The sequence below is a fragment of the Fukomys damarensis genome, unplaced genomic scaffold (genome assembly GCF_012274545.1).
Source record: "Fukomys damarensis isolate Sample0158 unplaced genomic scaffold, DMR_v1.0_HiC HiC_scaffold_14, whole genome shotgun sequence".
Classification (NCBI taxonomy): Eukaryota; Metazoa; Chordata; class Mammalia; order Rodentia; family Bathyergidae; genus Fukomys; species Fukomys damarensis.
The window spans coordinates 69222350-69238440 of record NW_022900926.1 but is presented as its reverse complement, the minus strand read 5'-3'; the positions used below and the strand labels follow the sequence as shown (position 1 = coordinate 69238440).

Sequence of the window (16091 nt, the reverse complement as noted above, 5' to 3'; positions counted from 1 at the left end):
GGGTAACTTAGCAAATTAGGAATATCTTGTCTCAAAATTTAAAAAGGAAAACAATTGTTTAATAAGGGCTGGAGATACAGCTCAGTGCAAAGGACTTGGGTTTGATCCTAAGTACAACAACAACAAAAAATTGGAAGCCGTCACCCACAGTGATGGCATTAGGAGGTCAGTCCTTTGGGAATTGATAAACCTGAGGGCAGGACCCTCATCCCTGGGATCAGTGCCATTTTAAAAAGAGGCCACAGAGAGCCAGCTGGCCCCTTCCATCATATGAGGACACAACTAGCAGGTGCCATCTCTGCACTGGGAAGTGGACCCTCACCTGATATGCCATACACTGCTGATGCCTTTATTTTGTACTTTCCAAACTCCATTTTTTTGAGAAATATTTGATATTTATATGCTACCTAGTTTATCATATTTTGTTACACAAGCCTGAATAGAGTAGTGTACCATCTACAACAGGAGCATGTCTTTTCCAAGACAATTCAAGGGGAACAGAATTCTGTCATGGAGATGAATTGATCTAGCAGGCTGCAGAGTGTCAGGACTCTTCTAATATGGTTAGAAAAGGCTTGGTCTGGGTTTGATGGATTATGTTTTTTGGTGATGTTTTCTGTGATCTTATTGGCATATTATTATGAAATATAATACAGTTTTCCAGGTGCAGTGCTGCATGCCTATAGTCCCAGCTAGCTACTCAGGAGGCTGAGGCAGAAAGATAGCGAGCTGAAGACCAGCCTGGGGAACTTAGTGAAACCCTGCCTCAAAATAAAAAATAAAAGGGCTGAAGATACTGAGTTTAATAACTCGTACCACCAGAACTGCTCCCTAAAAAAGACACATATGGATGGATAGTGAATTGATTGGTTGACTTGCACTTGCATTTATGTTCAAGGTGTTGAAGAGTCTACTTGAAAGACAAGGCTCAGAAGAATCCCTAAAGTAAAAGGCTTGTTCTGAGTCTGTGGACAAGAGAATAACTTGTGCCTTCATTTTAGTGAAATTCTTTAATGTGAGTTTTTCTCCTGTTTAGGCTGTTTGAGGAGCTCTATGAAGATCATGGCGATACCCTGTCCCTTCAGTATGGTGGTTCTCAACTTGTTCATCGGGTGAAAACCTACAGAAAGATAGCACCGTGGACCCAGCACTCCAAAGACATCATGCAGACTCTGTCCAGATACTACAGCAATGCCTTTTCAGGTAATTCTGGACTAATAGATATTTCTGAAACTAACAATACTGTGCACTTCCCTCTTATTCATGTACTTTAATTAAATATTTTTAAAATGTATATAAAACTGTCACTTAGAAAGCACGCAACAACTATTTGTTCAAAAGATGAATGAATTATTTTTCTTTTTTTGAGACAGGGTCTCACTATGTAGTTGAGACTAACCTGGAACTCACTATGTAGCCCAGGCAGGTCTCAAACTCACAGTGATTCTCCTGCGTCAGCCTCCCGAGTACTGGGATTACAGGCGTGCACCCCCACACCCGGCCACTTTTTTGTTTTGTTTTGTTTTTTGTGAATAAATATTTTATATTTTAAATAAGGCATGTTAGCATTTTGGCACCTATAGGTGTAGTTTTTGTTGTTTTGTTCTTAATGAAACATGCTTGGATTTTGTAGCTTCTGTCTCCTGTATTTCTTCTTGCCCTTTATATATGAATTGGTTTCATGGTGCTCAGTCACTTTTTTCATATAACAGTCAGTATCTTGATAGTTGTCTAAAAATATAAATATTATTGGATTTAACTGTAAACTAAAAATGGATTGCAACCTTAACATTAAACTCATACAAGTATACTTTTATGACTTACAAAAACTAAATGTGACAGGTAGTTGTGATGTTACTTTTTCTGCCTCCATTCTGATGGCATTGTCACTACAATGGATATCACAGAGCAAAGTGATTGAGAGACAGATCCCTATTCACAGAATTTATAAAAAGAGTGCCCAGTGATCATTTGCATGAGTCTTCAGGTCTTGAATCAGATAAAGAAAAATGAGTTTAGAGAACTTTTAGGGAAAGACCCTCTCCCTACTCACGTGTTTGTTGGCAGACTCTGGTTAGTTCCATGTGGCTTAGGACTCATGGCAACATGCTTCCTCTTGCCAGGCAAAACAGCAATCTATAGAAAGAGGCTACCTCTTCTGTGAGGTCTTAGAATGTGAGGTAGTAACGTCCCATCATCTTTGCCTTGCGCCCCTGGTCAGATGCAAATCACAGGCCCCACACATACCCAGGAAAAGTCCATCTCAGTTTTTGTGAGCTGCTGTAACAAAGTAGCCACAGCCCAAGGCTTGAATTTATTGTCTCACAATTCTGGAAGCTACAAGTCTAAAATCAAAGTGTCAGCGGGGCATTGCTGGCTGTGAAATTTACAGGGAGAATTCGTACTGCTGCTTTGTAGCTTATGGTGGCTGCTGGCAATCCCTGGTGTTCCTTGACTTGCCATGGCAACACTTCCTCTTCTGCTCCTGGGTACAGGGCACTCTCCCCTCAAGCCCATTCTTCATGGCACATACCTCTCTGCCTCCCTCTCCTTTTCTTAGGGGTACACTGGTCATACTGAATTCAAGGCCTGCTGTATTCCATGGTGGTTGTATCTGAATTTGATTAGATCAACAAAGATCTTATTTCCAAACAGATATTGGACTAACTTCAAAACACCTTTTTTGGGAGACTCCATTTAACAAAATGGAGGAGAATATGAAGCAGTAATATGACCTGTGCCAACAACTGGCTATCTATCTCTGCATATGTGTCACCATATCAAAGGTTTATAACTGTCCCATGGAAAGGGCATGCATTCTGCCCTTGTCCTGTAATCATTGTCCTATAATGGGATCATTACTGACACTTAATGAACAAGGTTTTTAATAAGTCTAGAAGATAGAATGAATATGTATAACTGTCCCATGGAAAGGGCATGCATTCTGCCCTTGTCCTGTAATCATTGTCCTATAATGGGGATCATTACTGACACTTAATGAACAAGGTTTTTAATAAGTCTAGAAGATAGAATGAATATATAGCTGTACCTAATTTAAAAACAAAGGCATGCTACTGAAAGGTGCTGCTCGTCCTGAGAAACCAACGTGCATCTATGGAAAGGTGAAGCAGAATTTGGATCAGCTGGAAGATGAGCTACTACAAAGAATATTCATTAGGGATTTAGCTCAGTTGTGCCCCCACATTACCCACCTTGCAAACTCAAGGTCCCAAGTTCAATCCCTGGTCCAAAAAAATGGAGTAGTGCAGCTAAAACACATCCTCATTTTGAGAAGCAAGGTATCTTTAGGGTGTACAACTTATTTTAAAATTGCAGTAGATATCATATAGTGAGGATAATATACAGCAATTTAAGTACACTGTATCATGATCTTTCAAGAATATATGTTCATTTATTATTCTATTTCTCAACTTATTTCCTAGTAATACTGTACTTTTTTGAATTATTAACGAAGTATCTCACACTCAGTATAATGTTGAACGATTTCTTCCTATTTCACAGTATCTGTTATACTTTGTGGTTCTTATTTATGCTTTCAGTTTCTCACGCCAGAGAGAAAATGCCATATGTATTTGTGTGTGTGTTCAATTTATTTCTCTTAAGAGTATGGTTTCAGGGTGTATCCATTTACCTCAAAATGTCTCAAATTTATCTTTCCTTATGGCTGTCCTCTCATTAATTGATGGGCATTTGAGTTGTTTCCAAGATCTCACTATTACAAACTGTGCCGCTATAAACATGGATGTGCATGTATCACAGTGGTAATTACAGTTTTAATTCTTTTGGGATTATACTCAGAAGGGAAATAGCTGGGTCACATGGAACCTCTAACCCTACATTTTTGAGAAACTTCTACACTGATTTCCACAGCAGTTGCACCAGCTTACCCTCCCACCAACAGTGGAGAAGCGTTCCTTTTTCCCTACAACCCTGCCAGCATTTGTTTTTGGTAGATTTCTTGATAAAGGCCATTCTTTGTGGAGTGAGGTGGAATGTCAGCATTGCTTTCATTTGCATCTCTCCAGAGAACAGCGATGTTGAACATTTTTAAATGTATTTATTTGCCATTTCTGCTTCTTCATATGAGAAGTGTGTATTCAATTCAGATGCGCATTTTTGGATTGGGTCTTTAAATTTGGGGAATCTGATTTTTTTCAATTCTTTGTATCTTCTAGCTATTAATCTTTGTCTGAGGAACCACTGGCTAAAATGTTTTCACTCTCTAGGTTCTTTTCACCCTGTTGGTGATTTCTTTCACTATGCAAAAGCTTTTGCTTTTTTTTTTTTTTTTTAATGCAAAAGCTTTTTAATAAGATGAGGTCCCAGTAGCTGATTCTATGTAGTATTTCCCATGCAGTCAGGGTTTTGTTCATGAAGTCTTTGCCTACTCCTATGTCCTCAAGTATTCGACCTATTCTTGCTTTCAGCAGATTAGTATTTGTTTTAATATTTAGATCTTTGATCCATTGTGATTTTAGTTTAGTGCATGGGTCTAGTTTTAGTCTTTGGAATATAAAAATCCAGTTTTTCTGGCAGCATTTGTTAAACAGAGTATCCTTCTTCCAATGAAGGTGTTTGGCTCCTTTATCAAAGATAAAGTGGCTTGCTGATGTGTTTAGCATTGTTTCTGCATCTTTTGATCTGTTTCATTGATGCTCAGGTTTGTAATTTTGCCAGTACCGTGCTATTTTTATCACAGTAGCTCTGTAATATAATTTCAAGTCAGGGATTGTGATGTGTCCTGCCTTTCCTTTGTTTCCCAAAATTGTTTTTGCTATTCTCAGACTCATCTAAATACAAATGAATTTTAGAAATGATTTCTGTAGTTCTGTGAGGTATGCTATTTTGATTGGGATTACATTAAATCTGTATGACAATTTTAGAATTTGGCCATTTTCACTATGTTAGTTCTTCTTACCTAAAGGGAAGGGATATCTTTCCATTTTCTGATATCCTTTTCAATCTCCTTTTCGGGGTACTATCATTTTCATTGTAAAGATCTTTTACTTCCTTTGCGAGATTGATTCCTAAGTATTTCAATTTTTTGATGCTGTTGTGAAAGGCGTTATTTACCTGATTTCTCTTCTGTGAGTTTGTTATTTGTGGCTGTTGATAGAAGACTGTTGTTTTTTGAGTGTTCACTTTGTATCCAACTAATCTACTGAATTTGGTTATTAAATCTAGAAGTCTCTTGGTGGACTCCTTGGAATCTTCTATGTAGAGTATCTTATCATCTGCAAATAATGATAATTTAACTTCTTCCTTTCTTATCCATATTTCTTTTCTTTTTCTTGTCTAATTTCTCTGGCTGGTGTTTCCAGAACTATAGTGAATAGGAGTTGTGGTAGTGGACATTGTTGTCTTGTTCATGATTTTTTTAGTGAAAGCTTTTGGTTTTTGACCAATTACTATAATGTTGGCTGTCAGATTGTCATAGATGGCTTTTATCAGAATATGATGGAGACCATCTATTCCATCTATTTCTGTAGGATTTTTATCACAAATGGGTGTTGGATTTTGTGAAATGCTTTTTCTGAGTCTATAGATAGATTACCATGTGGTTTTTGTCCTCAGCTCTCTAAATATAGTGTATTACATTTATTGATTTGCATATGTTGAACCATCCCTGCATTCCTGTTATAAATCAAACTATCCACCTTGGTTATGGGGTATAATCTTGATGATGTGCTACATTCTATTTGCCAGTTTCTTATCAATAATTTCTGCACCTTTGTTCATTAGGGAGATTGGCCTATAGTTGTCTTTTTTGGCTGGACTCTTCTCTGGTTTTGGTATCAGGGTAAAACTTTCTTCCAAGATTGACTTTGGGAATAGTGCTTCCTTTTCAGTTTCATTAAAGAATTTGAGAGTAGTAGCATTAGCTCTTCTCAAAAGTTCCTATAGAATTCAGCTTTGAACTGATCAGGTGATCAGGGCTCAAGCTTTTATTTGTTGGTAGGTTTTAAATTACATCTTCAATTTCATTGCCTGATATTTTGGTGGTTAGAATTTTTTATCTTCTTCAGCTTTAATAATTCATATGTATCTAGGAATGTTTTCGTTTCTTCTGTGGTTTCCATCTTATTAGCCTACAGGTTCCTAAAGTATTGATGAGCTTCTGCATTTCTTCAGGATCTGTTGTGATTTCACCCTTTTCATTTCCAATTTCATGGATTTGGGTCTTTTCTTTCCTTCTTTTGATACATTTGGCTAAGGGTTTGCCTATTTTATTTAAGCTTTCAAAGAACCAACCCTTTGATTCATTGATTTTTTTTGTAATATTTTTTGTCTCAGTTGTATTCATTTCTGCTCTGATTTTTATAATTTCCTCCCACATACAACTTGCTTTTTTTTTCTAGTAGCTTGAGGTTCAACATTAGGTTGTTTATTTGAGCTCACTTCGCTGATGTGTGAATTCACTGTTATAAATTTCCTTCATAATACTGCTTTCATTGTGTCCCATAAGCTCCAGTGTGTTTTATTGGCATTATTGTTTAATTATACAAACTAATTTCTTCTTTAATTTCATCTCTGATGCATTTGTTGTTCAGGAGGGTGTTGTTTAATTTCCATGTGTTTATGCAGTTTTTGTGGTTTCTTTTGTCATTGTTTTCCAGTTTCGCTGCACTATGGTCTGATAATATACATGAGATAATTTCATTGCCTTTGTATTTACATAAGCATGTTCTATAAGGTAGTATATGGTCTATTTAGGAAAAAGTCCCATGTCAACTGAGAAGAATGTAGATTCTAATGTAGAGGGAGACACTGTAGATATCTACTTATTCCATTTGTTCGGAGATTTGGTTCAGCTCTGATATTTCTTTGCTTATGTTTTGTTTAGTTGATATGTTTGTGACAGTGGGTTGTTGAGATCCCCCACTACAGTTGTATTTGTGCTTATTTTATTTTTCATGTCTGTTAATATTTGTTTTATATAATTGGTGTGCTCTTATTTGCTGCACATATTTGTGATTGTTATCTCTTCCTCTTGGATTGTTCTCCTTCCAAAATGTAGTGACCTTCTTTGTCTCTCTTGATCAGTCTTGGCTTGAAATACATTGTGTCTGCAAATAGAATAGCTACCATGCTTTTTTTCAGGTTCCTGTCACATGGAGTATTATTTTCCATCATTTGACTTACCCTCTGTAATTTTTTTTTTTAGTTAAACGTGTCTCTTGTATGCAGCATATTGTTGGATCTTGTTTCTTGATCCATTTTGCCAGTCTGTTCCTTTTGATTTGTAGACTGAGACCGTTTGCATGGATGATTATAACTAATATGTATTGACTTATCTTTGTCATATAATTTTCGTGCTCTTGATTCCCTTTCTTTTCCCTCAGTTTAGTTGCTTGCCGTGACTGGTGGATTAATTCTGTTGGGGTTCATGGAATTGTTATCTTTTTCTAAAATACCCTTCATAACTTTTTGGAGTGCTGGTTTGGTGGTCATTAATTTCTTCAGCTGTTTTTTATCATGGAAGTATCTTATTTCTCCATCAGTTTTGAAAAATAGTTTTGTTGGGTACATCAGTTTGTTTGTTTTTCTTTTTTTTTTTTTTTTGGTACTGGAGTTTGAACTTGAGTCCTTGCGCTTACAAGGAAGTCCACCAAACCGCTGAGCTAAATCCCTGCCCATGGTACATCAATTTGGATCAGAGATTTTCTCTTAGGGCTTGAAATACTTTGCTGAAAGCTTTCTCCTTGACTTAAGAGTTTTTACTGAAAATTCTGCTGTGATTTTGAAAAGTTTTCCATTATAGGTGATTTGTTTCATTTCTCTAACAGTTTTTTATATTCTGTTCTTGTGTTGCATTTCTGGAATCTTGACTATTGTATACCTTGACTTTTTTTCTGTTAATGGCTATTTGTGATCCTATATAAGTCCCTTGTCTCTGTCAGATTCTTTTTCCTTGCTTGGAAAGTTTTCTGCTATTAACTTCTGTGGAAAATTTTTTATGTCCACTGTGTTATTTTCTGATTCTTCATTGATTCCTGTTAATCTTATATTATTCTTCTTTACATCATCTAGCAGCTGTTAGATTGATTTTTTCATGGTTTCTTATTACTTTTAAGAAGTCTTTCATTTGATGCTCACAAGCTACAGAAAATTTAAGAGAGAGAAGAGAGAGAAATTAAAGAAGTAAAAGAGATTAGAAGCAAGGAAGATTACCCAAGCCTCAGCAAACAGTAGAGAGAACAGAAGGGAAGGAAAGAAGGAGAAAACAAAAGAACAAAACAGAACAAAATAACTTTTTTTAAAAAAAATGTTCACACTCACCAAAAAAAGCAAGCAATGAAAAAAAAACCAACTGAAAAAAAATTTTTAAAGCCCCAAAACAAAGAAAAAAAGAGAATTTTCTTTGTAATTTCAACCCTATGGTTATTTTCTGGGGTCTACAGTTTTGTTGCACTGTCTTTTTAAAGGTGTGATTCTGCTCTCAGTGGTATACAAGGGAGGCAATTAGATTCCAGATTTGTGCTGGATAATCCCAGCACTCTAGCAGTAGGATTAGGGCAGTGTGCCAGTTTGAGACTTTCAAATCCACAGAAATTCAAGTTGAACCTAGGCTCTGGTCCTGGGCATGGGGCCTGAGTCATTTAACCTATAACATTCTAGTTTCTCTTGCCAGCCTGACTGTGGATGACCATGTATTTCTGTTGTGGATATCTTCATCCAGTTACTGTGGGAGTTTAACTTTGAAGCCCTGAGATGAAGCCAACATGTGGCTGCTCTGAGTCCCAGATTCAGTTGACCCTTTCTGAAAATGGCATGGACCAGTTACCCTCTGCAGGAATATGGCAGATGTTTGGGCTAGAATCACTCACCAGCTATTGTAGTGCACAACATCCACTGTTGTGTTTCTCCCTGAATGCCTCTGGAGTCTCCCACTTTCACTGTGTCTCTATAGATTCGATCTTCCTTTCCCTGCCCAGGAGCCAGAAAGAATGTGCAGATTACCCTGTCCCTTTTCTGTGTTTTAGTCTGACTCTTCAGTTTCTCTCTAGGCTCCAATTTGCCTTTCAGATCCTGCCTGGGTCCCAGGAATTTACCTCCCTCCTTTTCTGCCCCAATTTCTTGTGTTCCAGCAACTGGATTCCAAATCTTGGATAGGCTAATTTATTGCTGCTTACCAGTCTGCCATCTTCCCAAAAGTCTTCTTTTTTATTTTTTTAATGCAGATTTTATAAGTTTGATTTTTTTTTTTTAACTGGAGCTTATCAAATTACAATCCCATATGGGGGGCCGGGTTTAGCTCAGTGGTGCCACTGCCTGCCTTGCAAGTGCAAAGACCCAAGTTTGATCCCTGATACCAAAAATAAAATAAAATCCTATATAGAAACTGATTACCTGCAATAACTAATAATAGATTTCCTCTATAGAGATAATAAATTACACTATAGATGGATACATACACACTCACACCAAAAGTGTATATGTTAAATGTGGTGAATATATGTGTGTGTGTGCGTGTGCATGTTTGTACATTCATGGAGAGCAATCATATCCTCCCCAGGGATTTAAAAATAAAAATAAAAGCTCACAGGGTAAAGATACCATGCACAGGGCCAGGGATTTAGCTCAGTGGTTCTGCCGCCTGCTTCTCAAGCGCAAGGTCCCAGGTTCAATCCCTGGTACTAAAACAAAAAACAAAAAAGATACCATGCCCAAAAAGACGTGCTCAAAGAAAACTGTGGTGAGCTGGATCTCCTAGCATTATGACATGCTTTGAGGTACTGCTATAGTTCTTTCTCTTTCTTCTCTCCACTGAAAGAACATACAAGAGAATGCTGAGACCATTTTAACTTACTAAGAATAATGGGGAACCCGAAATGTCTGGCATCTGCTGCTATATTTCATCCCTGATGTTGTCACACTGCTTGTCACAGCCATTGCTTCCTACCTGGACAACTACAGCAGCTCCTTACTCATCTCTAGCTCTTCACAGCAGCCAGAGTGAATTTTTAAAAAATTTAAATCAGATCCCATCTAATCTACTCCCCCTTTTAAAGTCCCTTCCAAGACTTCCATTGCATTTAAAACTGAGTTCCTCACATGGCCCGTAAGGCCTAGTATAATCTGATTCCTTCTGCCTCACATAGGTTGGTTGCTCTTTCCCATCCCACTACCTGCCAGCCTCTGTGGTGTTCTTTCTGTTGGTGCAGCTTCTCAGCTTGTTCCCACCTTAGGCCTCTGTGATCATTCCTTCTCCTTGGGCAGCACACAGTATTTTTGTTTGTTTGTTTGTTTTTTGGTACTACCAGAGATCGAACTCAAGACCTTGCGCTTGGAGGCAGGCAGCTGGACCACTGCACTAAATCCCTGGCTAAGCAGCACAGTCTTGAAGCTCTGTGTGACCATTACCTTCTTATTCTCATAGTTCAAATGTTATTTTCTCGGACATATCAGGCTCTACCTTTTTCTCTATCTGCCCAACCTAAGTGTGATTCTCTTCTCTTTCCCCTCTCATGTCACTTATTTTCTGCACTGAATTTACATCCTCTGAAAGCACCCTTTCATTATTTACTTGTGGATATTTGTTTCTTTCTGTGAATTGTTAGTCCCTAAGAGCTAGGTCTTTGTCAGTCTTATATTCCTAGTATGGGGCATCATAAGTTCTTGAATTAATTAATTTAATAAATTAATATATGTTTATTATAGAAAGTACAGAATAGGTTGCAAACAAATCATATAATTGACACTTTCCAGAGATAACCACTGATTCACCTTTAGGAGACCATGATCCTCTGGTTTGACTATATATGTGGTTTGTACTTAGAATCTTTTTGTCCTTTTATACAATATGAATAATTTTTATGTCCTTAAATATTTCTTCTACAACATGATTTTCAGTTACATTTTGATACTTATTCTTCAGAAGCATCATAATTTAGTTAGTAATGTATATCTAGGGTTCTTCTAAATAAGCATCTTTGAACAAAGGCTTTTTGGCATAATTTTGATCTTATGAAAATTACAGAAGCGTATTTGTCAGATCAGAGAGTACAAGTGTTTTTTTAGGACTTTTATATAGGTTTATCTAGCCAAATTACCTACAGAAGGTATTAGTTAATACTCCCATTGGTTGAATATGGGAACTGCTTATTTTGAAAAGTATTTTTCAACTTGGTAGATAGAACATGCCAACTTACATACAAAATTTTCACTTGTTTGATAACTAAGGAAGCTGGATTTTTGTATGTTCATTGACCATTTTTGCTTCTTTTAAAGTTATGTGTACCTTTTTTTATTTAACTAGTATTTATTCCAACATATGGTGCAGCTTAGGGTCTAACTTGTTTCTTCTCCCTAAGGGTTCACACTGTGATTTACAGAATAATATTTCCTTCTGTTACTGCTTTCAGAGGCTACTTTATCACAAACAATATTAGAACATTTTGTGTAATCAAAACATTTTATATTCAAACCTGATCTGTTTAAGTATTGTTAATAAAAGTGGTTAATGCTCATCTGTTTAAGTATTGGTAATTAAAAAAAAGTGGTTAATGCTTAATTGTTTGAATGAATGGTTCATATTCTTTTTTCTACCTAAGTATCACTGAGTATAAAAATAGGGAATAATTTTGCCCACTTATTATCTACAACTACAGAGGGCCTACCTGTTTTAAGCTTCCATATTCAAGATACTACCGTGTTCCTGGAAAAGATTGTCTTATTTCTAGTAAAAGTATCCAGAAGATCCTTGGGCTTACCAGGGTGACCTTACAGCCCAAGCTGTAAGTGGGTGACCATAACACTATGAATATGTTTTAAGTTATAGGTACAGTGTACATTCAAGAAATCTTCTTTATGATCTTGTGAGGGAATATCCTTTTCTCAGCTATGTTTATCACATCTTACATTTTACCATACTTGTTAAAATTTAAAGGAAGATGCTATTAGGTTTAAAGGGTGAAAGAAACTCTTGAAAATAAGACTGAAAACAGAAAGCTTCTTTAGATGGTGTTGAGATATTTTGAGGCACTACAAAGAATGAGCTATTTAGTGTGTTTAAGGCCATTCAAAGACCATAAAGAATGTAAATACAGTAGAAGGCTTCCTGTGTTTACATTCTGATTATGTGTAGAGATGTAAATTGGAGCAGTAATGTCTGCATCATATAATACTTGATGTTCTGTCAACAAGTGGAAAAAAGGCCAGTAAATATGTCCGCATATAAACATACCCCTTTACATATTACTTTTGGCCTGAAAGGTGTTATTGGAATACTAATAACGGGAATTTGTAGTTTGATATACATTTTTTTTTTTTGCTTTTTTGAAATGATAAAATAGCCCAATGCTAATTTCAGATGTATATGCTTACTGCAGCTGTTAGAAGAAATTTGATTTTATGATAATGTTATCTTATTCCAAAGGCAGTCATTTCTACTATGGCACCCTTTTATTCTACACTGACTTTTGGGAAGAAGTTATTATTTCTATTGTTTATATCTGCCATAAACATGAGCATGCAGGACTCAAGAATGAGAAGGAGTGGGGCAAGGGATTTAGCTCAGTGGTTCCACCACCTGCCTCCCAAGCGCAAGGTCCCAAGTTCTATCCCCAGTACCCCCCTAAAAAAAGGAATGGGAAGAAGGAAACAAGGGAGTGAATAAAGGGCTCCAGGTAGAAGTGTAAAAGGGTTCATGAGACTACTTTGGCGTTATTATATGTACCAAAATATAGTCAGGAAAAGGAAGAGAAAACAGAACTTACGTAGGGTCAGCTGTATTAGTTCAGATTAATACAGCTTGAAAGAATAATTTTGGAGTAGAAATAGTTATAATGAGTTGTTATTCGAGTGCCCTTGTCTTCACTGTCAACCACAAAAAAACAATGGGCCAGGTTTATAGCCAAAAGGACCAGAAAATGTTGTGAACATTGTCTCTGTGAAAGAAAGGGAGCGTATCTTTTGAAAAATTAAAAGTGGAAACTATGCAATAGACTCATTCAAGAATGTGCAAGACAGTACGTCCAGGAATTGGGTCATTTATCTCTGACAACTTTACTTATCTTTAAAGGTAAACTAACAAATGATGAGGATGTAAATTTTTATTTTGAAAATAAAACTAGTCACTAAAGTATTAAGGGGAATTTTTAAGAGTTAATTTTCAAGAGACACTTGTTTATGTTCACTATGTATTCATTATGAGAAGTATGACACAAAAAGGAAACATATTGAAGTAAGATTTTTAATTTTGCTTGAAGCTTAGTGTCTGTTTAATTGTGTGATGTGTATGAAGTTTGACATATAAATGCTGCCTTTCAGTACTATGAAATCATACTTGTATCATTATTCTTCCGGGAAGATATTCTCCTGAATTGTCTATACCAGTAATGAATTTTCTGAAATACATATTTTTGCTTTGTAGATGCAGATAGACAAGATTCCATTAATCTCTTCCTGGGCGTTTTCCATCCCACTGATGGGAAACCTCATCTCTGGGAACTCCCAACAGATTTTTATCTACATCACAAAAATACCATGAAACTTTTACCAACAAGAAGAAGGTATGTAAACTCAGGTTTTTCTATTGCTCTGACTGTAAGGTTTCTTTTTCCTTTTGAGAAATAATCACACAGACTAAAGTCGTCATTCTTACTACATTTGATGTGAATTTACTGTTGTTAATGTCCTGAGAGTCAGCTAGTAAAATTGTAATTATCAATTGGTGTTTTTCTAAGGTACAGATAAAATTTCAGAACTTCATTACTGAACGTAAGGGTAGCTTCACTATGCCAAACCAGCAACATCATTTTTTAGTGTTTTATAAATGTGAACCCCTTAAGAACTCTGAGATTCAAGGAGTTAATCTTCATTTTCTCAAGTGTGACATTCAAGCAGTGTTTACTTTGTGACTCCATTGTTCTTTTCTCTGGGAAACACAGCCGCCTCTGGGTCACAGAGTAAAGACAGGACCACACAGCAGTGGCTCTAGTAACTGTCCCTGTCACCCCATCACAGAGTTTGGCTTCCTCTAGTCATTCAGGGGCATAGATTAGTTACTGTTAAATTTCTGTTAATACTCTCAAAAGATTTGGAAAAAAAAAAAAGTGAACAGTTCACCTGAAGCATTTTAATACGTTGCTCTGTTGGGTAGGCGTCTGGGATAGGTAGAGTTGAGGTGGAATTGGCAGTTTTGAGAATTTGGACTAGTTCTTTAACCTCTCTGAGCCTCATCTCCCCATCTGCAAAATGTAAATGGCTGGGGATACCTCACAAAGCCATGGTGAGGACTTAATGAAAAAGCTTTGTAGCGGTTTTAACTGAGGAGCTGTGTCCTGATGTCAGCAGCTTTGCCCCCTGAGCAGTTCTTACTCATAAGTGTACTCCGTTAAGTTCAGAAGCCTATAGTGACTATCAGGTAATCCCAGAGCGCTCTTCTGTCACACAGCAGGTCTCATAGAGTCTGTACACGTTGCAACAGTGCCTCCCAGACACCACAGGGCCCATTGCCCAGTATTTAGGTTTAGGTTTTCTCTTCACTCTGTTGGTTGATTCCTTTGCAGTGCAGAAACTTCTGAATTGGAGATAATTGCATTTGTTGATTCTTAATGTTATTTCTTGTCCATTTGGGGTTCTGAAAGTTCTTGCCTACAACTATGTCTTCAAGAGCTTTACCTATTTTATCTTCCAGCAGGTTAAGTGTTTCTGTTTTAATATTTAGATAGATTTTAGTTGAGTACATGCTGAGAGATTTGCATCTAGATTCAATCCACCAGCATGTGAAGAGCCAGTTTTCCCAACACCCTTTGCTAAAAAGGCTATCTTTCCTCCATCATATTTTTTTGTCAAACATCAGATAGCTGAGGGCTAGGGATTTAGCCTAGGGGCAGTGTGCCTATGTGCCTGCCTGGAAAGCACAAGGTTCTAGGTTCAATCCCTGGTACCAAAAAAAAAAAAAAAAAAAGATCAGATGGCTGAATTAGCCTGAGGTTATTTTACCATCCACTATTCTGTTCCATTAAATCTTCTGTGCCACTCTGATTTTTTTTTTTTTTTAAATCATGGTAGCTTTGAAATTTAACTTGAAGTCCAGGTTTGTGATACCTCCTTGCTTAGGATTGCTTTTGTTCTTCTGGATCTTTTCTGGTTCTGTATGAATTTTAGGATTATTTTCTCTAGTTCTATGATAAACGCAGTTGATGTTTTTATTTGGGATTGTATTAAATCTTTATATCACTTGGGAAGTATGTCCATTTTGACAGTATGTATTCTGTCTATCCAGGAACAGGGTATTTCCGTTTTCTGATATCTTCTTAAATCTCCTTTTTTAGACTACTATAGTTTTAGTTATAGAGGTCTTTCACTTCTTAGCTATGTTCATTCATAAATATTTAATTTGTCTTGATGCTATTGTGAATGATACTGTTTTCCTAATTTTGTTGCCAGTGGATTCATTATTGGTGTGCAAGAACATTTCGTTTTTTTCTTTCCTATACATACGCTGATCATTTGTTCTCTTGCCTGGTTGCTCTGGCTAATATTCTTAGTACTGTATTGAATAGGAGTAATGATAGTGGACCTTCTTGTCGTGTACCTGATTTTAGAGGGAAAGCTTTCAGCTTTTCACCTTGTAATATGATTGTGGCAGGTTTGTCATAAATGACTTAACAGATTGAGATAAATACTTTCATTACCTATATTCCTCAGTTTTTTAATCATGAATGAATGTTGACTTTTGTCAAAGATTTTTTTCTACATCTACTGAGATGATCATGTGATTTTCATGATTACATTTTTTATTTCCTTGTGTTGAACATTGTATCACTGGGATCAAATCTACTTGATCACGATGTATGATCTTTGATGTTTTCGTATATTCTGTTTGCCAGTATCTTCTGGAGGATTTTTGTGTTTGTTCATTAAAGAAGTTGGCCTGTAGTTTTCTTATTTAGTTGAGTTGTTACCTGGTATGGGAATCAGGATAAGGCTCGCATCCGGAAATGAATTCATAAGTACTCCTTCTGGCTGGGGATTTAGCTCAGTGATTCTGGTGACTGCCTTGGAAGCGCAAGGACCTGAGTTCGATCCCCGGTACCAAAAAAAAAAAAAATATATAAATA

The 16091-nt window shown here is 36.6% G+C and overlaps 1 protein-coding gene across 2 annotated transcripts in view; it reads left to right on the top strand.

Annotated features, from left to right (window-relative positions):
- Fig4 (FIG4 phosphoinositide 5-phosphatase) overlaps positions 1–16091 on the top strand; it is an 87960-nt gene that overhangs the window by 55171 nt on the left and 16698 nt on the right. For both annotated transcript variants that reach the window (XM_033763418.1, XM_010630820.3), the window contains 2 exons: positions 1037–1203; positions 13397–13535. In XM_033763418.1, coding sequence (XP_033619309.1) covers positions 1037–1203; positions 13397–13535 — 306 coding nt within the window. The remainder of the gene's footprint in view (positions 1–1036; positions 1204–13396; positions 13536–16091) is intronic.